This window comes from Talpa europaea, assembly GCF_964194135.1.
Source record: "Talpa europaea genome assembly, chromosome: 7".
Classification (NCBI taxonomy): domain Eukaryota; kingdom Metazoa; phylum Chordata; class Mammalia; order Eulipotyphla; family Talpidae; genus Talpa; species Talpa europaea.
The window spans coordinates 101,140,050-101,166,811 of record NC_140074.1 but is presented as its reverse complement, the minus strand read 5'-3'; the positions used below and the strand labels follow the sequence as shown (position 1 = coordinate 101,166,811).

The following is a 26,762-nucleotide window of genomic DNA, read 5'->3' as shown; positions in this document are numbered from 1 at the left end:
TCCCTTAGAAGCCCTGTTTGCCAGTGTGGGGTGAAGGCCTTGGGTGGCTCCTGGTAGCTCCCTAATGGGAATCTCAGGGGAATTCACATGGCTCATCCCCCTCTTGTGTCCTGCCCCCTGATGCTGGAACAGAGGTGTGGCTGGGCCCCCTGGGCCAAAGTGTGCAAAGTCCATTCAGTCAAGAGATAAAAAAATATACAACTTGGTGGCATCCAGGGCTGGTGAAGGCAGTGGCTGCACACAGCAGCGGCTGCCTTGTCTGCCAAGGGCAGCAGCATATGACAAGGTCATCCAGGCCCCTCCAAGTCCAGGGTCTTGGGGGCTGGAGACTTGGGGTCCTTGGAGCAGCAGGGAGAGAGGCACTGGCAGGACCCACATGGGCCTGGCTGGGGACCCCCAATGGTTCTGCTTCTTTGGCACTTGGGAACAATGGCCTGTTGCTGAGCAGAACAGGAGTAGCCCCCTTGATTCCTCCTGATGCCCAAGGCCAGGTGGCAGTAGCTTATGGATGTGGGCAAGCACTGCCCGGCAGAGGAGGCCATGGGCTCTGGAGGGCGGAGTGGGGTCCAGGCCCCGGCCCCTATGAGTCCTCTCCCAGGATCTCCTTCACAAAGGCAGCGATGTCTGTCTTCTTAGTTTTGTGCAAGGTGAAGAAAGGGTGCTCCTGGGGGGATAAGGAAAGGCATTCACTTTGGATGGGTGGTGAGGGGCAAAGTAGAGATGCTCCTGCCTCCCTAACCCAGCCTAGCTCCTATGAGCTCTCCCGCCTGGGATACCCTGCTCCTGCCTGGCAAACTCCTACCCATCCCTCGAGGACCTCCACCCCCAGAAAGCAGTCCTTGTGAGAAACTGTTGAAGATTTCCTCCTTGGTCTTCTGCAGCCTTCTTCCAGCCACTCATCACACATTTCCCCACAGGTGCCAGGATGCTGGCTGGGGCTTTCATGTGGAGTGCCCTCTCCACTCTCGCCATCAGCAGGTTAACCCGTCCTTCTAGGACAGTTCAAATGCCATCTCCTCTATGAAGCCTTCCCTGATGCCTTCAAAAACAATGGTCCATCTGCCCTCCCACCAGCTTCCCCTTCTGTCATAGCACCGCCTGTGTGTGCCTTCACAGGGGTGGGTGTGGAGGAAGATGAGGGAGCCAGGAGCACAAGAGTGATTAAGTCCCTAAATCAATCAGTACTAGGAGCCACCCCTGCCCGCAATTTGTTCCTACCACACACTTACCATCAGTTCCAGGTAGCTCATACGCTCTGCAGGGTTCTTCCTTAAGCTAGGAGAGAACAGGGCAGGCTGGGGCAGGCTGGCATGGAGGAGTGAGTGCCAGCCCTGCAGGCTGGGCTCACCCATGACCAGACAGCAAGGGGAACACATGCATTTGAGGCTGAGGAAGAAGAGACAGGGCTCTTCTCGGGGGCAGAGTAGGAGCCTTGGGTGCACACTACAAATCTGGGACTGACTCTCTGTGTCTCGGGATCTTAGCTTTCTTGTCTTGTCTCTACAATAATCTACAGAATTCCTAGTGGTCCTAATACAGAAATGACACTAAAGTGGCACAATTTATAACCATATACTTGGTTATCCTTAATCATTATCCTGGTTTCTGGAAGAGGAGAGGCCCACATTTAAAAATGACTAATAACTCTGTCTGCCACATTCATTTTCAGTCTTTCTTATTTGCTGATAATGAAACAAAGGCTCTGAATTTTCCTTAGTATCTCTTTGTCCACAACACACAGCTGTTGATACATCATGTTCTCATTGTCTCACTATTGGAGAGTTGTGATTTTATTTTACAAATCTCATTAGTAATCCAAGGGTTATTTTAGAAGAAGTTACTTATTTCCATGTAGCTTTTTCCTCTTTAGTATTTTACTTAACTACGATCAGAGTACATGGTCTGTGTGAATTTGCCTTTTTTCTTTTTCCCAATTTATTTTGCAACCTCAAACACAATTAACTTTTAGAAGGTTCTCCTGGCCATCTTTAATTTGGTCAAAGTTCTAACTGTCAATGAAAGCAAGTTTGTTTGTTATGCTATTCAAATCTTCCACTTGCTTTTGTTTTCTTTTTCAGTCTGCCTAGACTATTGTTTCTAGGACTATATTAAAATATCCCCCCAGGACCACAGTTTGTCACATTTACATATTTTAATGCTTTGCTATTTGTTAAAGGGCACAGGGCCAGAAGGAGCTAGAATGTGGCCAAGACAAGGAGGGGTATAGAGTAGGGTGCAGGGAAGCTCTCGCAGTGCTCGCTGAAAACTTACCACTGTGCAGTGAAGTCCACAAACTCAGGGGAGAAACGGTCAGCTGGGAGCTGGGGGGATGGCTCCTCCACCACCTGCTTCAGCTGCTGGAACGGGGTTCCCCAGGACTCATATGGAAACCGGAGAATGGCCATCTCAATCTGCAATGTGGACAGTGGCATTAGTCAGGTGCCCCAATTCCAAGACACACTCAAACTCTACAGCTGGATGCAGGACATCTGAAAACCTGCCACCCTGGTCCAGGGTCCAGAGCTGGGCCACAAGGGAGGTCAACGGTGACACGTGACACAGAGTGAAGACAAAAACTAGGGGGACACCAGTAGTAAGTTCCTTTGACCCAGCAGATCTAAATTGTCATTGGTTTGACCATCATCAGATTTTCAAACAATCTGAATTCAAAAGATTTTATATAAAAACCTAGGTTCTAGCTAATCTGGAAAAGCCAGGGAAGGTGACAACCCTGAGTCACTTTTCCACAGGCAGCAGTCACAAAGCACCTCACATAGATGACAGCTTTCCTGCTCACCACAGGCCACTCCCCTCCCTAATGTCTCTGTACTGTCTTAAGCATCTGCCACCATTTATTTGGGCCACTGTTACAGAGGAGGCAAAAGGGAACAAAGTGATTCTCATATACTTATCTCTCCCAACCCTGGAAGGACTGTTAAACCAGGAGTCCCACATACCATAGGCATACTTCACTTCCAGCAACAGCCTACCTATCAGTAAATGACATTTGCAGCCCCTCCTCAGTAGAGCCCTAACTGCTCACCTACCAGTATCCTATAAGGCCTATCACCAACGCCTCTTCCTCCAGAAAGCCTTCCCAGCTCTACCCTATCACTTTTTTCTTCTGAACACCCAGGACACAAGGCCATGGTGGTCTCATCACTCCTGCAGGATCTGGGCCTCCCCAAGAGACATCGGAGTCACTTGGCCTCTGCACCCAAGCCAGGCACTAACCTCACCTGCAGCTGGTTGGAAGTCATTTGTGGAAAAAAATGGCTAACTTATGACAAATTCCAAGTTCCAATTTTGACTTCAAGATGGAAAAAAAAAAAACCAAATCAGGTCAGCCCAGGCCCCTGCCTGGAATAGCAGAGGCCTCATACTGACAGGCCATAATCACCGTAATGAACGGAAGAGACCTCAGCTCAAACAAATGCAAAGTGTTGGCAACCAGTGCCTGAGCAGATCACTAATTATTGTGCTAGAAAGGGCCTTCCCATTAGGCTAAAGACCCCTTTCCAGCAAAGACATAAACACACGCCACAGATGGAGGAGCTGACAATGCAGTGGGGGTGGTGTCATCCTGTGTGTGTGTGTACGTGTGTGCGTGTGCCTGTGTTTTCACAGGGCAAATACAAGGCACTCTTTCCTAGAATTTTCATGATTCCATCATGCAGAAGTGAAGGCTCTGTATGGGACCCAAAGAAACCAGCAGCCAACCAGAATTTATTATCAGGAAAACAGAAAAGTATCTGAACCCTTGACCTAGTGATCCTTTTCCTGGTGATTTTTCTAAAAAGCCCAAAGGATGAAAAACAAAACCAAAAGCTACTTCTGGGCACAAAGATGCATGGGGTGGTGTTATCTGTAATAGCAAATAGTTAGAAGCAGCCAAACTGCCCAGCGCCAGGGAACTGGCCCTGTCACAGGGCTCAGCTGTGACTGTGTCACAGCCTGTCATACCCCAGTCATGTGATCCACACATGGTCGATGCTCATTAAGGCCGAGAGCCTGCCCGGATCTTATTCCTTGTCCATGCTGGGTCATGCCCTTATGGGTCTGAGTCTGGTTGCAGTCAAGGGTCTGCTGACAGCCACCCAGGGTTGACTCACCAAACCTGGAGGGAGACTGCCAGGAGAGCACCACCCAAGGGGGCTTCACCTTGGAAGCCTCTCAGGGCTTTCCCAGACCCTCACTCCCAAGAGAGGGAGGGATTTCACACTGAAAGAAAAAATCAGACACAACCAGAGTGGGGACTAGGTGGTAGATGGCAATAGATGGCAGCAGATGACGGTAGTCTTTAGAAGAGAGACGCCTACAGGAGATTACAACAACCCAGAGAAATATGGATGATATGATGCTTACTGGAAAAGAAAAAATAAAAAATTGTATGTTTTTTAAAAAGTCTAGTGGAAATTTATAATGTTGGCAGCTGACAACAGGGAGGATAGGGCATATGTCTTTGAGAGGAACAACTATGGGGTTTTTCCCCTTTTAGTTTCTTCTGTGTTTTTATATTGTATTTACATTGTTTAATATGTGTTTCTATTGCCTGTGCTTATATTGTTACTTTTGTAACCTGTGGGGGGAAGTTAACCAGTACTAAGGGAGCTATCTCCTAGGCCAGAGCAGCCTTCTCCCAAGTGCGCCTGCCAGTCTATCTTCCCTGGAACCTATCCTTTGACTGTGACTAGCTCTGACCAACACAATGAGGTGGAAGTCCAGTCGGAGCCTCACACCTCTGAGCCCTCTCCTGGTGGAGGGGCCCCCATAAATATGTCCACCACCCTGATACCACCATGCTATGAGGAAGTTTTGTGCTGCTATGCCCACCCCAGAGCCAGCCCCACCCCTCAGGACCTTTTTACAGACCCCTTCCCACCATGTATGTCACTGACTGGGGTTAATGACGTACCCCAACAACACCAAGAAGCCAGAGGCACTGGGACAGGGAGTGTGCTGACACCGTGAAAATATCAAGAATAGATCTACCCTGACACTCCCCCATCAGTCTTGATCATGGGGGTGTGGTGGGGGGGCCAATGGCCACTCAGGCTGTGTCACTTGGGTTCTCTCATGCTGGGGGCTAGATAGCAATGATTCCCAGGTGCCCAGATCTCATGTACAGCTTCTAGCACAGGTTGGGGGACTGGTATCCCAGTGGTTCCCTCCAGTCCATCCTTACATAGCACTTATACTGTGTTCTACATAACTAACAACCCAGGCCCATACCTTGGGGAGCCCTGGCCCAGGTTGGCAGTTGGGGGGGCAAGGGGGTGCTGCTGGGAAGTTCTAGAAAGAACAAGAGGCATACAAGCCCAGTCCTACCCCTGAATCTCAGAGGCACCCACTGCAGCTGGCTGGGGGCCAGAACCTGCCCCCAAAGGCCCAGAAGTAGAGCCCCACCTCTCCCACTACACCTGGGACCCAAGACAATATACTTCTTGCGGTGAAAAAAATTGTGAAGGTCCATACCATTTTGCCTTTGAAATCATTTGCATACAGGGGCTCACTGCAAGTGCACTGGCTGTGATTTCCAAACACACATCACATAGATTACCACAGATGTGAGAATTGCTGTGAGGGCCACACCTCACCCCTGAAGAATACAATGTTCCCTGTAGCATCCCCTTAAATATCACTATTAAGGACACATTTTCTTCTCAGATTTTGGAGCCAACACATTTTTCCAGGGTCTAAACTATCTGACACTCCCCAAAACCTCAGGGAGCCAGGCACAGCCCCTCGGCCCCACCTGACCAGCAGAGTCAGCCCTGCCCCAGGTGGTACCATGGTGATGCCGAGGCTCCAGACATCAGACTTGACATTGTAGCCCTTCTGGTTCAGCTCAGGGTTGATTCTCTCTGGCTGTAACAGGAAACAGAGAGGCATCAGTACCCAACCTCAGAGAAGAAACCCAAATCTTCCCCAGCCAGATCTTGCCTCCTCCACCCCAACATTGAGGGGTCATCCTGTCCCACCTCCCCATGGCACACATGAGGAAACTGAGGGCAGAGAGGGCCAGGTTTCTGTGCTGATGATCTTGCCTCGCAGCTACCCTCTCCCAGAAAGGAAGGTTGGTGGGGTGTCCCCACCTCAGGACACTGGGGAGGGGCCGCATCTTGCACAAACTTCACAGTTACCTCTACTAATTTTAACCACAAAATTATTCATCCAAAGGGGTTTTCTGGAGGTGCCATTAACAACAGATGAAAGGAAGCTGTTGGGCAGGCTGGGCAGCAGGTTGCCCCTCTATGGCAGGAAATGTGGAGACTAGGGAGGCCATGCCCTCACAGACAGAAGACACGCCAGGGTGGCCAAGGCCTGGCAGTTTCTCCTCAGGGACCACTCACAGCCATGTAGGGCTTGCAGCCAGCATCCATCGTCTTGGCCACAGAATCCACCAAGTAGCCGCTGATCCCAAAGTCGCACATCTTCACGTGGCCCTCCTTGTTGATGAGGACGTTGGATGGCTTCACATCTGCAAGGACAGATCCACTTTTTTCAGCTCCCAGCTGTGGAGCCCCCCAGAGGCCTGCTAGCTCCTCCCAAGCCCCCTGGCTCAGGGGGTTATATGGGAGACTGAGGTCACACAGTTAGGGTAGTGCAGCCCAGGGAACTCCAGCCACTAGCCAAGAGTGGGGAAGGAAGTCAGGGCTCGGTGCTCTATCCCAGGCCTGAGACTCTCCACCAGCAGCACTCTGGATATGAGGTCCAGAGGGCAAGGCAAGTCCCAATTGTGCAGACTCACAGGGAGGCCAGGCTCCACCTCCTATATAACCTGTTCTCTGGGGTCCTCCCTGACTGGAGGGTCGGGGCATAACTGGATGAGAATCTAGAAACCATCCAAGTGTCCACACTGAGGATGGGCGGGTTTAGCCAGAAAGTCCAGCAGCTAAAACACAGGAGGCAGATCTGATGTGAACACTGAGTCTGCTCCACAACAGAGCAGGAGGCAGACAGGGCATACAGCAGGGAATCTTCCCGCAAACGCACACCCAAAACACATGCACTACACATGCATTCGATGGGGCTAGAAGTATGGATATAAATACACAGATGGAACAGAAGATTCCAGGCCAAAATGCAAACAGAGGTGACCTGGAGCAGAGGCTGGGACACCACCAAGTGGTCAAAGGACTCTTAGTCTAATTAACTCTCTAAATAGTAGTGTATCTGGGTAAGTGAACTGCTCAGCATGGAAAATGAAAGAACATGGACATACACAACCCACTGCATCTCTTAAGTACTAGGTCAGAGGAAAGAGGCTGGTCAGAGAGCACATACATGCTGTGAATCGTACGTGTGAAGCTGAAGAACAAGCAAAACCAACCTACTGTGGGAAAATCAGAGGTATGGTCGGGGGACAGAGATAGACCAGGGAGGACTAAGGAAATTTTCTGGAGTGGAAACATCCTGCATCTCTCAGGGAGGGATTATATAAACTCTGATCAGGTTCACCAAATTGTACATTTCATTTCACAACACGTAAACTACATGTCAAACAAAACTAGTCAGCCTTCCCATAACAAAAGCCAATCCAGTCCTGGCTCCAAGGACCAGCAAACCTAAAGGTAGAGGCTGGGCTGGGAGCAGACCGAGATAGTGGCCTGGAGAAGTCAGAAGTGGTTGGACTGGGAAGCAGGCAGGGCTTTGGACCCCTCAGGCCTGGCACAGCTCATCACCCTGAGCTTCAATGGACTCATCTTGAAATCTCATCCTCCCACCAAGCAGACCCAGGTAAGTCCACGTGTGTGAGTCTTCTGTTTCTGCCCCTGCAAACCTTCCCCTAAACAGGCCAGGCACTGACCTCTGTGGATCACAGACAGCTTGCTGTGCAGGTGCTCCAGGGCCCTCACGATCTAGTGTTGGGATGGGAAGAGACAGACAGGACAGATGTAAACCCAGCTGTATCATCAACATGGCCGTAAGACAGCCCCCAATCCCTGCCCCATCCCGACCATGTCCATCTGTCTTCTCTCCTACATATATACCCTTATTACCCTAGGTTTCTGCCCACATGCCAGCACTCAGCCCTGTGTCCTGGCAGCCCTGTGCCAACACACACAACTGCTCCTTCATTCCCACCCAAGTGGCCAGGGTCTCATGCCCAAAACTATACTAGGAATACGATGTACCCACCCAAGACCCCTGGCAAAATCCTAGACTTGTGAGCCCCAGAGCGGGCATCAGCACCCCCTACCAGACTCCTGGATACAAAACAGTCCTTCTGCGGTTCCCTGTCACTTCACCCCTCCCCTAAGCAGAGCCAGCAGCCTACATGCTTGGAGTCATTTCCTTCAGGAAGACACACTGATGGAGCCTGAGCAATAATCCCAAAGGTGCTGACTGAATACTCCCGCATGGGTATGTTTTAAATGCTCCCCAATGCAGTCAGCTTGGAGAACCACTGTTATAACTGATTCCATTTCCTATTTGGTTCTGACTACTAGGTGCTCGAGCCAAGGGTTGCTGCCCTCCTCTAGGAACGTTCAACCTCAAAAGGTGAGCATTTTGGGTTTTTTTTTTTTAATTTTATTTTTATATTCCCTGTACAATTGCAACCCCCTTATTTTGACCCCAATCCCTTCTATCCCTTCTTTCCCTGCCCCCCCCCCATTAGTGTGTCTCTGGTTCATAGTTGTTTGTTGATTTTGATTTTTTCTTTCTCATAGTTATTCTTTTCCCTGGTCCCTTATTTAGGTTTTCTAGTTTCCTGCTATGAGTGAGACCATCCGGTATTTTTCATTTTCTTTCTGGCTTATTTCACTGAGCATGATCCCTTCCAGCTCCATCCACATTGCTGCAAATTGCATGTGTTTATCTTCAAAAGGTGAGCATTTTGGACACTAACTTTTTCCCCAACTTAGCTTATTATACCTCTGTGAGCTCCCACAGGACAGTTTTAATATGATGAAACTATGAAATTCTTTTTGGGAGTTACATGTGAAGACCTAGCGCCCCTGAATCTGCCAAATCTTTGTGGTTTTAGGATCTCCTCAGCAAGATGATCAGGTCCAGGGTAAGGAAGCTGGACCTCTGGGGATAGTCCCCAGGTTCAGGATCACACTGGGGCTCAGCCCTGCCCAAGAGACCAGCATCAGGTCAGACTCAGTGCTGGCTGCAGCAGGGCCGAGGCACGGGCTTCATAATGGAAACCACAACCCTGTCCAGCCCGAGGCTACTTACAGACACAGCGATCTCCCCCAGAATGTCCTCTGGAATCGTCATGTTCTTATCCAACACCTTCCGGTAAAACTTGTCCAGGGACGTGTCCATGAGCTCCATACAAATCCACACATCTCCCTATGGGGGACACCCACAAGTCATCCTGGGTCACCCAGAGCTGCAGCTATGCTCAAATGGTCTGCCCTGGTGCCTGTTTCTTCCTGCACCCACAAGGCCTCTCAAACACATTTACTACCCCATCAGGCAGAGGTATCTTCTGAGATGTCAGCTCCTCCCACTCTGCCCCCCAAATCTCTCATTCTGCCTGCCTCTCCCTTCCAGCCTTGTCTGAATTGCTAAGTCCATGAACCAGGCTCCCTTGCTTTATCACCTCTGGTCTCCCCCATCTGATCCCTAATTCCATAGCAGTTTCTACAGAGAAATGACTAAAATTCACACGTGACAAGGTCCCTCCAACAAGGGCTTTCAGGATCCAGTCTCAGCATATTGATGCAGCCCTGTGGCCCCCTCCTGCCTCAGCTCCTACAGCCCCAACACACGGGGCTCATCCCAGCTCTGATCTGGGGTGGGTCCCTCCTCCATCTGCAATGCTCTTGCCAGTTCCTGCCCTCTGGTCCCCAGCAATATCCTGTGTACCCTCAAGACAGCCATCCGAAAGGCTGGGTGTGGCCTCTCCTTGGGGTAGCAAAGGCACCTGAGTTTCCTGACAGTGCTGACCCAGGCGAGGCCCAGGTGTGCCTCTGTCAACCCAGCACCAATGACAGTGCTCCTGGCACACAGTTGGTACTCAGCCAATCAGATAAGTAGGTGACAAAGCGCTGACTCACCTCTGGAGTCCCTGCACCCAGCTAACTCAGGGAACAAGTAAGTGCTGAGGAAGTGAGCACAGGCAAAGGGAGCCCTGGTGTGTAGGTAGCAAATCAACATATAAAACCAGCATATCCACCCTGTGCTCCTGGCTCCATCCACACCCCACACTAGCCCTTCATGACACCTGAGTCAAGTCAGCAGGCACCCATCTTCTCACTCTGAAGGCCACCCTCCCTGATATCACCCTTGACTCCTCTCTCACCCTGCATTCAGTCCTCTCAGTGGACCAAGTCCAACGCTCACCCACTTCCACCCCATACCTGCTCTGAGCTCCAACCTGCAGGAAATCCTGGGCCTGAGCTCTCAAGTGCCTGGAATAAGTCAGGGCTGCAGGCTAGACAGAGGGGGCAGGTTTGCAGATACAAGGCAGGTCGGGGACTGTTTGAGCTCCCAGACCAGCACCCACCTCCCACCCTTCAGCCAGGGCCGCACCTCTCTGAAGAGGGCCCCATAAAACGTGACAGTATAGAAGCAGTCGACTGTGCGCATGTTGACGTCCAAGTCCATGAGCAGACGCTTCTGCTCCTGCGAGTTCACGGTGGCCCGGATCCGCTGCAAGGAAGAAGGTTGCAACTCAGGTGCCAAGAGGCACAGGGCGAACCACCCCACCCCCATCTTTTATATGAACAAGTCAGGAGCTGAGGGACACCACAGGTAGGCTCAGCCCACACACCTCCTCCAGGCAATCCCACAGTGTCCCCCAAGCCAGGGCTCCCTGGACAGATGGGGCTGGGGCAGGGTGAGGCCATGCTTACCTTAACAGCCATGATGGTTCCACTCTGGGCATGCCGCACCTTCTCCACCACCCCATAGGCTCCACGGCCCAGCTCTGATATGGTCACCAGGTCATCAGCCTCCACCTCAAAGTTCTTAGGGGACAGAAAAAAGAGGGGGTTGATGGCGGGCAAGTCAGAAACCAGCCCTCACACTTGGTCCCATGGAGACAGCTGGGGCAGCAGAAAGAAAGGAGAGCCAATCAGTCAGACTTGGGCTCAAATCCTGCACAATCTACTTCCTACTGTGTGACCTGGGGACACATCACTCAACCTCTCTGAGCCTCATGTTGCCGCTATAAAACAAGCACAGCACCAATGTCCAGGGGCTCTTGTGAGGTATAAATAAGAGGACTTGTGAATGCCCCAACCAGCACAGAATCCCTAGAGGTGTACTGTCCCTCCTCCACACCCCACTCAGGGGACTGACTGAATCATTCATTCATTCACTATTTGTTGAGCACCTACCATGTGAAATTCCCTTTTTTAGGTACTGGGGATGCAGAGAAAACAGAACTAGAGTCTTGGACTCACAGGGTCCACTCACAGGGAGCAGTATAGCCCTGGACAGCCTGCTCTCCATCCTGCTCTCTATTACAAGAGGCAGACAGAAAAGCAACATGTAAGTTGACAAACGGGACATCTAACAGTGGTGTTAGGGAAGAGACAGAAGCCTGGGAGAAGGCCCTACAGTGGGGTCTCTGCCTAGAGACCCTGGGACTGTCCTGTAAGTGATGCATGGTGCCCGAGCAGGATTCTCAGTCACTGGTATCCACTGGAGACACATGTGCAATGCAGCTTCCTGGACACAAGGCACAGGGTTTGCTCCAGGTCTAGGTAAGGCCAGGGTACATTCAACACTCTGTTCCTATAGGTGATACAGGGACAGGTGGCTCCATGATCCAAACTCTGAGGCTGGGAGATTTTATGCCAGCTCTGGCTCACCAGATCCCACAAGATTGGCCACTGTCCCTATTCTAGACATGAGGGTCAGAGAGGCAATGCACAGGGTTCTACACCAGCATCCAGGAAGCAGCGCTCCAAAGCCCAGCTATGTCCACCACCTCAGCCACCTCCCATGGCCTCCGGGATTAGCTTTGCCCACTTATCAAAGAAGACACCGAGGTTCCGAGACTCAATGGCCCTGCTCAGGGTATGTGGAGAGTGCCTACCCTGTCTCCAATGGTGATGAAGGTCCGGGAATCCAGGTTCCGGGGAGGTCTGGGGGAGAAAGCAGATCCTGTGAGCCTCAGAGTGAACTAACCCTTCCCCCAACAGAAGGAGCAATCCAGCCTGGGCTCCTGGCTCCATCCACACCCCACACTAGCCCTTCATGATGCCTGAGTCAAGGTAGCCAGAGGGACATGTCTGCTACTCCTCGTCTCATCAGACACTGAGCATCTGCTGTGACAGGCACTCAGTGTCACAGGATGTGCCAGGGCCTCGCCCTTCCATTCTGAGATGGTGAGAGGACAGAGCATAGCTATGCAGTGCCTGTGAGTCCCCATGCCACCGTGCCACTGCTGCCCCTGCCTGCTCCCCTCCATTGGGGCCTCTTCCAGAAGCCCCTCCATGCTGAACCAGGGAGAAACTGAGGCAAACTCACGTGGGGTTGGGTGTGGGTGGCTTAGACACACAGGATATCCGTAAATCCTTCTTCCTCTTGGACTTTGCTAAAAGAGAGAGAAAGTGAGGCATCAAATCCATGCTCAGTTAATCAGAGTCCCCTGGGTTCCCCGTAGGCTGGACAGAGATGACTCAGGTTCCCTGCCTTAGAGGGACCCCAGACACAGACACAGATACCTGAGGGTCAGTGTGATCAGTGCCATGCCAGGATCCCAAGACCTCCTGGGCACCCAGATGATGTGCCCACCCGGGATGGAAGTAACCACGCTCTGCCAGCCCTCCTGGAAGCTGCCCATGGGCAGTCACCCCACGGCTGCCCGAGAAAAGAGTGTACCTTCGAGGAACCTGATCGATCCATTGTGACCTGACCACACAGGGCACCCAGCGGATGGCCACTGAGCACCCACCTCAGGTGGATCACGTCTGAGCAGCCAAGGTTTGCACCAAGACTCAGGATGCCCATCCTGAGGCACCCTGTACAGAAGTGCTATGTCCTGGATTTCTATTACAGGCTGAGGTTTGTCTCCTGGAAATTCGTGTATTGAAGTCAAAACTATAGTCTCTCAGAATGTGGCCTTATTATGAAATAGGGCCTTCCCCGAGGTGACTAAGTTAAAATGAGGTCATTAGGGTGTACCCTAATCCTACATAATGGAGTCTTAAAAAAGGGGAAATTTTGGACACAAGCAGGCACAGAGGGAAGACGATGTGCAAGCCAAGGAGGCCTGGAAAGATCCTTTCCTGACATCTCAAAAGGAGCCAGCAGCCTTGTTGACACTTTGATCTTGGGCTTCCAGCCTCCAGAACTACAAGACAGTGTCTGTTGTTTAAGCCCACGTGTGGTGCTTTATTCCAACAGCCCGAAGAACCTGCACAGCCTCCATCCCCACCTGTGGCACTTAACCTTGGTGGGTGCATCTGGGACAGACAAAGCTCCTTTCAGGTCCCAGCTCTGCTGAGCCTCAATTTCCCCCAACTGTCATGTTGGCACATAGGCACCCTCCACAGGGTGGTTTCAGGAGGCTTGCAGCAGAAGGAGGTTGGGGACCCATGGCCAGAGCAAAACACTGGGTTGGGTCTTGGTGGGCATCACTCACAGCGCAGCCCATGATCCATGGCCAGAAAGGGCAGGGTAGAGAGCAGCGGGATATGCACAGGCAAGCTTGGCCCTTCTCAGCCTCAGCTTCCCCAACTGTGTAGTAGGACACTAACACTGAAGGGGGCACTTGTGGGGAGAAATACAAAGATGAAAGCAAGGACCCAACACAAGGCAGATGGCTCCTTTCCATGACCCTGCCTGTTCCAGAGGCCCCCACACTGACCCACTCACTGCTCAGATCAGAAAACTGAGGCCACAAAGAGAAGCAACCCAGGCCAAGGTCAAAACAATGTGTCAGAGCTGGGCTGGGACATAAGCCCAGATTTGCTGCTCCCATAGACCATGTGCTTTCTAGGGCAACACAGGGCGTGCTGAATGCCTTTATGTCTCCCCTGGACAGCAAGGGCCGGCAAGGTAAATTCCAAGCCGCTACCTGAGAACAGGAACAGAGGTGCTCTGGGTCTCATGTGCTCCCAAAGCTACTGTTTTGGTGGCTGTGCCAGGGTCACCTCCCTCCACCTTGCCCATGGTACAGAGGGGGGACATGGAGTCACCCCATATACAAAGCCACACCTGAAACTACAGCATCCTCCCAACAGCCCTGTACCTCCACATCAGGTTGAGAGGTGAGAGTGGGTTGCCAAGGGGCTCCAATTCTTGGGAAAAGGGGAGGTAGGTCTACCAGGGCAGCCAGCACCAAAGCAGGGCATCACCCCTGTCCACTGTCCCGCACATCTCAGAGCTCTCTAGGCCTCCGTTTTCCCATCTGTGTGCAGTGCCGCTCACCAGCCCTGCCTGCCGAGCCAACAGGGACATGGGTAAGAAGGGCCTCAGGAGAGTCCAGCCAGTGCCTGCAGCATGCACAATTCTGGGCCTCATGGCCACAGGTGGGAACAGGGCTTACCCACATCCCAGGTAAGGAGGCCCAGGCTGCAGGGTAGATGACCAGAGGTGTTAGCAGGGCCAGACTTCCATGTCAGGCAGCAACCAGGGTCAGCTCTGGAGACCAAAGCCTCGTGCACATTTCTCTCCCATCCCCTCCAAGTTCTTGCCTTTATCACCTTTCCAAGGACACCCCAGGAAGCCGACTGCCACCCCCAGGTGCCAGGCAGGTTCTCCCTCCCTCTCACCCCCTGGGTACAGGCAAGGGGCTGGCTAGCTGAGAGTGGCTGGGTGTCTAGCACATAATCAATGGTAAAGAATCAGCAGTTGTAGGACTAGGCGTTGAGGCTTGCACAGCAGAGAGAACTGTCTGCTAGGGTCACCCTCTGAAGAAGGAGCAATGACACTTCAGAGGTGGGAAAGAAGTGTTCAGAGACATGAGGGCATCACCTAGTAGGAGCATGGTGGGCCTGGGTCTTGCACTTCCTGAGTGGGGACTTGGCCATGACTCCCAAAACCACCTAGAAAAAACAGTGCTGTACTGCCCACAAGCCTGCTCTTGTAAGAACATCCTCCTCCTAGCCACCAGCCCCAACCCCACTGCCCTACCCCCCACATACTCCCAACCTCACCAGCAGGGGCTGGTGAACTCTGGCTGCAGCCAAAGGGAACAGGACCCACCCAAAGGCCTGAACCATCTGCCATGGGTGTGCACAGAGCACTGGGAGATGCCAGCCACTTAGAACCAGGTTCGGTTCCAGCCTCTGAAAGCAAGGTGTTGTTACTGCCACTGTAAAGGCAAGCCCGGGGCCCTAATATCCCAGATCTGGAGGAATAACCAGGAAACCTAACAGTCCCTGTGAGAATGGGGTCCCAGTGTCTGCAGTGGGTGCAGGGTGGTCAGAGTACAAGGGGCAACACAGACAAATACCCACAGTCTCTCCACCAATCCACCCCAGGAACCCCCAGAAGCCAGAGTGAGGTACATCCATCTGTGCTCTGACAGCCAGCAGCAGGCACAATGCCAGCCAAAGACCCTGAGAGGTGGGTCACACACCCACTACCCAGCCAGGGACCTGACAGCACAGTCCAGGCCCCGGAGCCAGCCAAATGGGGCACCAGCCTCAGCTCTTGATGTTAACTTTGTAGCCAAAATCATGACTCTGCCTTAAGTTCAAATTTCACCTTTGTCCCTTATAGGCCAGATAACCAAGCCACTCTGATCCTCCCTCAGTATCCTCCTATACACAATGAGAAGGAACACAGCACCCACCTGGCAGAGTTATCAGGTAGGGCACTCAGAATGGCCCTGGGCAGGCATCAGCCTACCTGCCATCTCAGAACCCCTACCCAGGCTTCAGGACCTGCCCAGAGGCCTCAGAAACAAGTTTTCACAAATAATGACTGCAGCAGCAACAGCTGTAGTCACTAGGTGCCCACACTCCACTACCCAGCATTGGGGTGCAACGGTCGCCTAATCTCGGTCTGTGCACGAGGTGTTTTCATTCCATATTACACGAGGCAACATGGCTGGTTGTCAGGGACCAAATGGGTCCCCCCAAAAGTTCTTGCATCCATCAAAGCACTATTCCACATGCCCCAACAATCCTCCAGGGAGGAGCTCTTAGCCTCACTTATTTGGGAAAACTGAGGCCTACAGGTGACGTCACCGCACAATGAGTCAGGGGTCTGGCTGGTCTCTTCTGGGTTTGTTGACTTGGACACCCCAAGGATGGCGGCTCACGGCATCCTTCCTGCAGAGAGCTTCTCCTGTCAGCTGCACAAATAGGCCTGCTATACTTCCCAAAAGGAGCACGAGGGCATCTCCTGCTGAACAGGAACCCAGAGGCACCCCAGATTTCCCTGGGTCCAGCATATTCTACACAGTAGAGAAAAGAAATGCCAAACCATGCAGAGCCATCATTTCTGTGCAACTTCTATGCTGCTCCTGGGTCAAACCAAGTCCCAGTGGCCTCTGAGGTGGGGAAGGGGCTCTAGGCTGTAGTCATGGGGTTTTTAAAGAGCAGGTGAGTATTATCAGCACTTCATTTGGCATGTGGCAACCAAGGAAGCAGCTCTCCCTGGACCATCTCTCCTCTTGGTCCCATGCTCGCCTTCCTCAGGCTCCAGTCTGCACACCCATCTCCCACCCTGGTACTTGAAAATGTGGTAAATTGTGCTCCCTCTCACCAAGCCTTAGTTTCCCACTGTCAGCAGCACTCTATGGCCAGGCTGGGTAGATAGCACCATGTGAGGTGGAACAATGCTCCCACTAGCCTCCTCCCGACTTGGGAAGGAGAGAGGCTACCGCACATGGATGGGGATGATGGAAGAGTATGATCCTGACCTCCTGCTCTACCTGCCTCAGAGTCCCCAGGCCTGAGTCTGGAGTGACATGAGTTCCATGGGGCATCCACAGCAGCTGTCAGAGGGAGTGGGTGAGGCCGCCATGGAGACAGCCCAGAAACAGGACACAAGCCGCCAGCCACTGCCACTATCTGCCTCAGATGTCAGGCTGAGGCCCAGATGGCCAGGCAGCCCAGGGCTGCCCAGGTGCAGGCCCACTGTGACGACCGTCGCCACAACAAACAGAGGTTCACAGGCTGCCACCACCAAACCACAACAAGTCACCAGCCTCAGCTTGCAGGGCCCCGGGCACAGGTGGGCACAGGGCCAGGCATCTGTGTGTCCTCGGCCCACTCCAGCCTCCCAGAAGTACCACAGGCAGGGAACAGGGAACTCAGCCAACGACCCAAGGCACAGAGACAGGGTCTCCCCAGACTCAGACACAACTCTCACCAGTGCCTCAATTCTTCCTTGCCCTCTTTCCCATCTCAGGGCCTTTGCACATTCTGTTCCCTCTACCTAGAACACCCTTCCACCAATTTCATCCTAGCTGTTATATTTCACCTATTCAGTGAGGCTCTCCTGATGGTTCTAGCTAAGCTTCCTGGCAACTGGTCCTCCCAGCATCCAGTTGGCTTCTCTCCTGTCACTTGTCACAAGTCACTATTGTAGTTACTCTCTCAGAGAAGCAGTTAGAAGGCTTACAAGAACAGATTCTAGAGCCATGCAGCCTGGCTTCAAATTAGAATCCCGCCACTTCCTAGCTGTGTGCTACCAGGCAAGTGACTTAAGCTCTCTGGGCACTGTGGCCTCAACTGTGACATGGAGATAACAGACTGACCTGCAGGAGTGTCCTATGGTTATCAGTGTCATGCCTAGTACCACCTGAGGTGTAGAAGATTAGATTAGACTGTTCTAGAAAACCAGAGTCCCCTAGAAAATGCCAGGCACTCCACCTTAATGGCCCCTCTGCTAATTCTCTCAGCAGGTCCACAAGGGAAGTATTTTCACCAGTCTTTTATCAAAAGGAGAGGTGACTTGACCAAGGCCACACAGTGAGTATCCAGTGGGAAATGGACATGAAGACAGGTCTTTTGGCTTCTGACCAAATGCTGGCAGAGTCTTAGAGAGGGACCTCCCCACCCACAGCCCACATTGGCACCCAGGAGCTCAGGGAGATTCTGAACAGACTGGACTGTGCCGCTCTCTCTTGAGGTCCACTCATGAGAGGAAGGGGCAGAACAACCCCTCGCCTTGAACTCTGCCAAGGCCTCTGTTCACAAAAGGAGTCCCCACTTGAGATCACACTCAGTCACATCTCATGGTTTCCAATGACAAGAGCAATACTGACGCCTCATTTATTACTCCCACCACCTTCTTTGGGGTGTTTCGGGTGCTTCTCATGATTTCTGATTCCACTGGAATCTGGTTTCTGAGACACTCAGCACCCTTCACCTCGAGGCCGTGTTCATCTGCAAAGCACATGTGAGGTGTGTGGTTGCCCACCCCAGGCACCCATCACCCCCAGTGAGCAGACCAGGACCTCCCCTCCCCCAAGAGGACAAGGCAGTCATGGAAAGTTCTAGAGCCAAAATGGTCCAGAGGGAACAGCAAGTGCAGACAAACCTGGAGGGAAGGAAGGAGATAGAAACCTCAGCAGGCAGGTGCAGAAGAGGGGGACCTGGTCTAACATGGGGTCTCATGTGGGGCTAGTGCCCCCTTACCCTGACCAGCCTTCCCATCCTGCCCAAGAGGTACAGGGTGGAAGGGCAACCTGCAGCTACCCTCTGGGGGCTAGTGGCATGAGCTCACAGGACCACTCCCCCTGGGGACTACCTGGTTCCATCCAAATGCCCTGTTTCCCAGAAAGTCTACCTTGAGGAACTAATCACTGAGATGCAGCTCCATGAGATAAACAGATAAGGCCCAGCCAACATTAGTGAGCCCCTCTGTGCCAGCTTGCACTAAGTATTAACCTTATCTCTTTTGATCCTTTCAGCAACTCTCAGAGGCAGGCATAAACAGAAGCGCCATTTTACAGACACAGACACCTAGGCCCAGTATTTGTAAAATCAAGAGACTGGTGAGATTGTTCCAAGGTGACTGAGCTGAGTTCCTGGCATGGCAGGAGTGAAAGGTAAGCAGGATCAGTGGGAGAGAAAATGCTGGTCTGGCCACAGAAGGTTGCAAGAATTAGAAGCAAAAAGCTGCCTTTTTGTACCTTTGAGATTCTCAAGTATAGTAACAGCTACTTAAATGTAAGCAAATTAAATGAAATAAATAAAAGAGGAAGAAGTCCCATATAACACAGTGGGGACCTCAGTGTCCTCATGTAAGGGAGCAGTGGGCTCACTGGCCCCCTCTCAGGGGCTCCCAGCAGGAGGGCCTGCTCACAGCTGCAAGTGCCTCAGAGACTGCCCAATGCAGACACTGGCGCTGGAGGTCCAGGGTTACACACCAGCGTTACATCAGGGCAGCAGCAGAGTCAAGTACAGGCCGGGGTACTTCTGCAGTGCTTCTGCCCTGGGGCCACCAGGTCCTGGCTTCCCCACCCATCAGCCACAATCACTCCAGTATCCCCCCCCCAAGTCAATTTGGCAGAAGCCAACAGAAAGTAAGTAGGGAAGGTAGGGCTTTGACATCAGAACACCTGAACTTCTGTGTGACTATGAACAAGTCACAACACCTCTCTGAGCCTCCGAATTCCTCCCTTGATGTTCTGGGAAACGCAGTGGCCTTGACCTCCAGGAGAGGAGAAGCACAGGTCAGGAGTTGTTCATACAACGCCAAGCTCACAGGACAGACCTGCATGACCTTGGGCAAGTCACTCATTCCTAAGTCAAGGCCCGTGTACTCACTCCTAAAGTTCAGTGATGACAACATACCTGTGTTGCTAGGTAACCAAGAGCTAAATGAGATAGTGCACATGAAAGGCCTGACACAAAACGGGTCCGGTTAGTGGTTGCCTGGGCCCTGGTCCAAAGGCTTTCAGTCACTAAGGTGGGCCCCAGGATGCAGGGGGGCTGGCAGACTACAGAGCCCGAGTTCCAGGTTTCCAGAGGCCGTGACTGGGGAGGGCTGTTCCGTAAGTGACACTCAAGCCTCGCCGAACCTCAGGGGAACGGGACCTCCCTGTGCTTGCACTCATGGGCTGAGTGCCCACAAAACTCCACTTGGGGCAATCACCAGGCTATCCCAGGCCACCCATGTGCACTGACATGGGCCCCACATACCTGCTCATGCCAAATAGTAAAAACTAACCTTCACTTAAAAATGCCATCTTTGTTTTTATTATCATTAGTGTCACAACAAAATCTTATAAAACTTGGGGTTAATGAGGAGAAATACCCAAAAAGGTATTCTTGGTGGTAAAAACACCAATACCTCGCTCAAGTTCAAATGCAGCACCTATCCCTGAAGTTGCCTCTCGCCCTCAACAGCAGGTCTGAGGGAAGGAAAGGGAAAGAAGGGTGCTTTCTACCCCTTTATTCAGATGAGAACACTGAAGCCCAGCAGATTACAAAGGGAGTCCAGACAGAGCTAATCCTAAAACCCCTCCCAACTGGAAGTCCACACAGGCTCACCCAGCAAGAACATGAGGTCTGTCCCAGTCAACCTGGGATGGGGAGGACTGTGCCAGCAGCAGGCGGGTACAGAATAGACCAGAAGGCCAAGTCATAGACACACAGGAGGACAAGGACCATTCTCCAGCTCCCACACTCAAGGCCGTCTTGGGCAGACCTCCCATCCAGGTCTCCACAGTCACCCACCACCACTGAAGCACCTACTTACTGGGTGCACAGTCACACTCCTCAGCTCCTTATTTACTTCCTGATCATGACCAAATGCCTCCATGACATTCAGTGCCCTTTGCTTGTCACTTCACACCCACTGGCTCATGCAATCGTTAGGACAAGCCTTCGAAGCTGGAGGCATTAGCACAGTGACGCAGATGAGGAAAGTCAGGGCTGTCAGTACAGCTGCACAGGATAAGCACTGCCCAGGCCCAGGAATTTAAGATTCACTTAAAGAAACAATAACAACAGCAGCAAGTACTCATATACACTGAGCCAGCCCACATACTTAGCACGTCTATATATGAGTACACTGAATCCTCATAACAAACCTGCAGTTTAGTTCCTAATATCATCCCCATGATGCAGATGTGGGAACTGAGGCCACACAGCTTGTGAGTGGAGGAGACAGGCTTGAATTTGGCTGGCTAGCTCTCTCCTCTCCCCACTATCACATGTGCGCACACCAGCCAGGGGATTCTACAGAACAGGGAGCTTGAATATACCACACATGTTAGCGCTCATCTTTAAAAAAAATAATATTAAAGAAGTGATTAATACAAATGTCAGGACCGTTGTTGAAGGAGATGCAGTGAAGGGGTATAGTGATGTTCAGTTGGTTTAGCTGGGTACTGGGTACACAGAATTCATTTTATTTTTATTCTTTAAAATATAAAGATAGGTTCTACATGTCTTTTTGGTGTGTATTTTACATGTACAGAATGCAAAAGGAACAGAGGTCCCATGTGCCAGGGCAGGGAGCAGCCTGAAGGTGTCAGTTCAGCAGAGTGCAGACCCAGCCCAGACAGAGAGGTCAGTGCAGACAAGCCCAGGGGAAAGGGCATCAGCTGCCAGGTGGGCATTTGGACATGGCCTCCCCAGAGAAGCCAGGGCAGCCCCTGGAATGCCAGCTCAGCCATGACACCAGAGCAGGTAGAAGGTAAGAAGGACCTATGCATGGGACAGGCGAGCAGGAAAGCCCCTTCAGAGTAAACCAGATCACCCTCTCAGGATTGGGTGCCGGCCCAGGCCTGGTCTTTGAGCTGCAGAGAGAGCTAGTAGGCTGCCGTGGCCGCTACCCAAAGCTGTCTGTCCTTCAGACAAAGTTCTTTGGGACTCCCACGCCCACGGCTGGGGGTGGTATCTACAGAAGCAACTGAGCAGGCAGGCCTGACTTCAGTGTCAACATGGGGAAGCAGAGATGTAGGGAGACATGGATGGTCCCAGAGGGACTATAAGCCCTAAAGTCAGGGAGATGAATCCAGGGTAGGCCTGCCTCATCACCCCACCCAACAGGGAGAGAGTTCTGGATCACTGTGTGGCATCCCCCATCCTGTTACCCACCGTTCTTCCCCTGGACCCAAGAGTGGCACAAGCATTCCTCCAAAGACACTGACAATGCTCCCCATAGCCACCAGCACTCTGTGCCCACTATCCCTGCATCCAGACCCCCAGTGTCACAACACACCTGACCTAGACCTAGACCTCAGGTCCACAACTCCCAAGGCCTTCTGCACCCAGGTGGAGTCAGGAAACTCCTCATACATCCTTGTATCCACCACCAGTCCTATGCCTGGCACTGATAAGTTCTGCCAACTGAGGCTGGCCCAGGAGACTCCCTGCCCAATACCTCCCCAAGTTCCAGGCAAGGCAGACCTACAAAGAGAGACATGAACCCAGTCTCTGTTCTCTGAGAGCGCTCCCCAGGAAGGGCCAAGGGGCCATGAGGAGCACCCATCTCCAATTTGGGGACCAGTGGGGAAAGAACCTGGTACATTCCAGCTGGCATTATAGGACCCTGCAGCCAGAGAGACCTCATGCCACAGAGCTCACAAGTGCTTCATCAGAGGTCCTGGTCCTATTTATTCATCCACCAAGAAAAACTGCCATGACCATCACAACAAGAAAAATCATAACAGATGCCATTCGTTTGACAAACACTTTCTCCAATCTTACCACCACCCTTCAAGGGAGGGGTGTTTATTCCCACTTTACAGAAGAGGAGACAGGTCAGAGAGGACACATGAGAAAGTCAGGAAGCAGTACAGCAAGTCAGAATTTGAATGCAGATCCATCTACCCCCCAGACCCAGGCACTGCCCCCAATTTCTGTCTTGCCAAGCTGTTGCTCAGGCCGGGTTATCTGTGGGCAGGACAGTCTTGCTATATCCAATTGCAAGACTTAGCAAGAGTGGAATAAGACTATCATTATGGTTTATTATCATTATGGCAACCAGAAAGATAGACCAGCAGAGCTCTCAACCTCATTCTACAGGTGAGGCCTCTCATCTACAAGCCGGGCAGTGCCCGGGGGACTGAAATCATTTACAGAGTATAGACAATGTACCAGACGTGCCATGCCCAATACCATGCAGCAAAATGGGGTTCAGCTGGGATTTGATCCCAGGCAGTCTTCACCTCTCCAAACCTATCTCCCAATAGCTCAGGCAGACCTCACACCACCCATGGCCTCACCCTCCCTGAGCCCCCGGCAGCAGTTTAAGCCTGAGGACCCCTGGGCCAATGGCAGTAAGTAGCTTTCACCACCTGCTCCATGAGCAAGAGGAAACAGGGCCCTTGCCTAACAGAGGAAGTTCCTGGGCGGGGCAGGCACAGGGCCAGGAGGCCCGCCTGCGGGGTCCCAGACCAGTCACAGGTCCAGGAAGAGGCTGTCTCCGGAGCCCAGTTCCGGGCCAGATGCCGACCTGCAAGGCTGGGGCTTGCAGCCCCCAACACCCACCAGCCCAGGGCATAGCCCCTTTAAGCAGCAGTGAGCCGGCTGGCATGCCCGGTGGGTGAGTCAGCGCCCAGTGCCCGCTGACTCACCCACCGGAAGCCTCCCGCTGCCCCAGCCCTCTCCCCACAGAGGCAACTAAGAACTTTGCTCCTTTCAGAGCCAGAGCCATGGGCTGGCTGATAGAGAGTTTCCTGTGCGTCACGCCAGGGGTGGGGGAAGTCCCAAGGTGCCACCCTCTAATCTTTCCGATAGCTGGGACATGACAGGACTGGCGGGTGGGGTGGGGGATATTGCTGCAGCCACTGCAGGCTGAGCCAGGACACGGACAGTGCTCCTATAGCCTCAGTGTCCCCACAGGGCACATCAGGCAACTGGGAATCAACTGAACATCAGCCAAGAAGTGCGCACGTGGATGGTGCTCACAGTGCAGCAGGGGAACTGTGGTCCCCCTCTGCTGCTTGAGGCAGCAGAGCTGTACTATGTCGACCAAATGTGCCCCTGCCCACTGGCCCCAGCACCAACTGCCCTTGGCCTCTGACCCCAGCCAAAGATGGGATGTGGGCAAGAAAACCAGCAGGGTCATGGGGTCTGGGGCCTCCTACACTCATGGAAAACTCCCCAGGCCTGCCCATGGAACACTGGGCAGGGCACCCCCTGCAAGGCAGGAAGCTCAAAGATAAAACTTCCATAAGGTCGAGTGACAGCCACACCCTGCTTTGTTTAAATTCTTCCCAAAAGGCAGAAAAGAATATGGTGCTGGGGCTCTATGCCAGGATGGGGAGGGCACCATGGCTCTGTGAACTCAGTTCAGCCACTCCCCCGTCTGACCCTGCCTTTGTCATCTGTCAGATGGGTCCGACTATAGTGAACATGCAATGAGCCAACTGTAAAGGGCCATGCACACAAGAGGAATCACCTCTGCTTCAGTCTATCCTCCAAGTGGAACATGGTCTAAAAGAGACTCCACTGTACAGAGTATTGAGGGGAGTGTCCCACCAGCTAGCTCAAGCATCCAGCACAGGAATGAGGCAAAGGGAAGCAATAGGGAGACTTTTGGAGATATACAGCCCTAAATGGAACCCTAGAGCTCTAGCATGACAGTTGTGTGACCTCAGTCAAGGCACCAAATGCCTCTGAACCTGTCTTATCAGTAAATGGGGCTGTGAGCAATACATGGCACAGGGAAAAAAAGTTGGTAAGTGGGAGTGCTTAAGAATTTTGGTTAAGATGCATTGTGATTCCCCCATTATATCCTTCCACAGACCCCAAAGAGGCTGATGGGGCCCCTGACCTGAGGGGAGTCTCTGGTCCCCCAACCAGTCCACCCAACATCATCTGTTACCTGGATCCACAAGCTGGAATTTCACCCTGCTCCTCTCTCTGCAGAGACTCAGAGCGAGCAATGCCAGAGCTCCAGTCACACAGCTTATGGGGGCCAAGCAGTATCTCCCTGCAGGGCTTTTTCCCCATATTCCAAGACTTCTCCCTTCACAACCCAGCAACTTTAACTTTGATTTTGATGAGGAATATCCTGCCTGGGAGAGCTGAAAGGGACTTCATAAACAAACATTGCTTTTAACTTCTTCCTTCTACCCGTGGAAACACCATGGTCCAGAGAGATTAGGGACCTGCCCCAAGCCCCACAGCAGTGACCAAGCTAACTTAGACCCTGAGCTGGAGAAGTGGAAAAGCATCTAATTTCCTGGTTCCCAAGCTCCACGAGGTGTGCTGAGCAAGTCCCTCCCTGGCCACCTCCCCCCTCAAGTGCCTCAGGAGTTACTCACAGTGGTTGGGCAATGGTCAGGGATCCGGCCTCCCACTTATGTAAGACGTAATTACCCTGCCCACCAGGCCTGCTGGCTGGGCTCCGGCCCACAGCCACCACAGCCACTAGCAGCAGGGGCAAGGAAAAACCCACACCCTCTCTGGGACCCCAAATGCCCTTCTGCTGCCTGAGATCCTCTAGGGAAGTGAGGTAGGTCAACATCTGAGTACCCGCCCACTAAGTGCTAACTTTCGCCACCCCACTCTGCAGCTGCAACCCAAACAGAAGCAAGGTCTTGAGCTTGCATGGCTGAGGCCTTACCAAGAAGAAAAATGGTAACAATAACAAGCCACACAGCAATCGTCCCTTCCTCAGTAGCTACTTTGTGCCAGGTGCCACGCTGGGCTCTTCACCTAATTGCACGCACTCACCTTAAACTCTTTAGTGTTCACTATCTCCAGTTATACAACAGAAGTCCACAGAGGGCAGGTGTGATTGTTCCCATTTGAGAAAAAAGGAAACCTAGACCCAAAGACACCCCTGATGCAGGATGAGGCAGCAGTATGCTTAAGGAGAGGGGAGGCAGCCCATTCATTACAGCTATGTCCGGTTTGAAAATCTCTCACACAGGCCAGCCTGTTAAGACTCCCGAAATGCCAAAAACATCCTTTCCTCTTCCTGCCAAAAAAAAAAAAAAATCCCCCTTTCGCCCTCTAAGTCTCATCCTCCCCCCTCTGCATGACAAATCCCACTGCTGCCGCTGAAATCGCCACCTCACAAAAATTTCCAGGAAGGCCGGCTACTTGGAGAAGAGAAGAGCAAGCCGGCTGCATAGCCAGCATTTCTGACCTGGGAGCTGGCTGAGAACCCACAGGCAACAGGGACAGGCCTGGCAGCAGGCAACCCTGCAGAATCTGGGGTGCAAGGGGGTGAGTGCCCCAAGTGCAGGAAAAGGTTGCAACTCAAAACAAGGAGGAGCTGATAGAAAGGGGACTGTGCATCAGGGTAGGGTGGAAGGTTCCCCGGGGTTCAGGGCTGTGGGATGAGATGCAGGCCTGACAGAGATGGAGTAACCTGGGGCCTACAATGATGGAGAGTTGGTGGAGAAGAGGACAGGAAATTTCTAAGCTGGAGTGTAGCCAGGGCACTCGCGTGTACGCGCTGGGGGGGTGAGGGGGGCGTTCAATGAGGTCCCCAGGAGGAGACCACTATGGAGTCCTTAAATCCCAGCCCGGATACAGTGGGCCCCGGGAATGGAAGCAAAATCAGAATGAATCTACCTGGGTGCTGCTGAAGGATCCAGATTGGCAGAGTTCCTGTCCAGGGCACAGTTAAGGCGCAAATTAAGTTAAGGTCAGAATGAGGTTCCCGATCTCAAGCGGCGTGGTCAGAACGAGGTTCTAAACTGAGTTCGGGCCTGGGACAATCCCAAATGCTAAGCTGAGGGTCCAGGTGAGGTCCCAGAGTGGAACCAGGCACAGGGCGCGCACAGGGGGTAGCTGGGCGGGTGGAAGTGCTGCCCGGGCCAGGGTGCGACCTCGCAAATGTCGGAGCCGCAGCCCGGGGCCCGGACTGGGACGGGGGTGAAGCCGAGGCCCGGGCCGGGCTCTCCTACCTTTGGACGGGGGCATGCCGGCGGGCTGGTTCGAGGCCGGCGACTCCATGGGGTCAGCGGGTCCGCG

The 26,762-nt window shown here is 52.6% G+C and overlaps 1 protein-coding gene across 2 annotated transcripts; it reads right to left on the bottom strand.

The window, feature by feature from the left end:
* Positions 1 to 470: 470 nt before the first annotated feature.
* MAP2K3 (mitogen-activated protein kinase kinase 3) lies at positions 471 to 26,762 on the bottom strand (the record flags this gene model as incomplete). 2 transcript variants are annotated; one of them, XM_084236861.1, is made up of 12 exons in its annotated part: positions 471 to 664; positions 1,230 to 1,275; positions 2,272 to 2,411; positions 5,791 to 5,868; positions 6,354 to 6,481; positions 7,811 to 7,862; positions 9,190 to 9,306; positions 10,492 to 10,611; positions 10,815 to 10,928; positions 12,005 to 12,053; positions 12,439 to 12,505; positions 26,696 to 26,762. In XM_084236861.1, the coding sequence occupies 12 exons, from the start codon at positions 26,742 to 26,744 to the stop codon at positions 581 to 583; spliced, it is 1,044 nt and encodes a 347-aa protein (XP_084092987.1). In that variant the 3' UTR covers positions 471 to 580. The 2 variants fall into 2 exon arrangements, with proteins under 2 accessions (XP_084092987.1, XP_084092986.1); XM_084236860.1 differs by having other exon boundaries at positions 1,230 to 1,305; positions 26,696 to 26,744.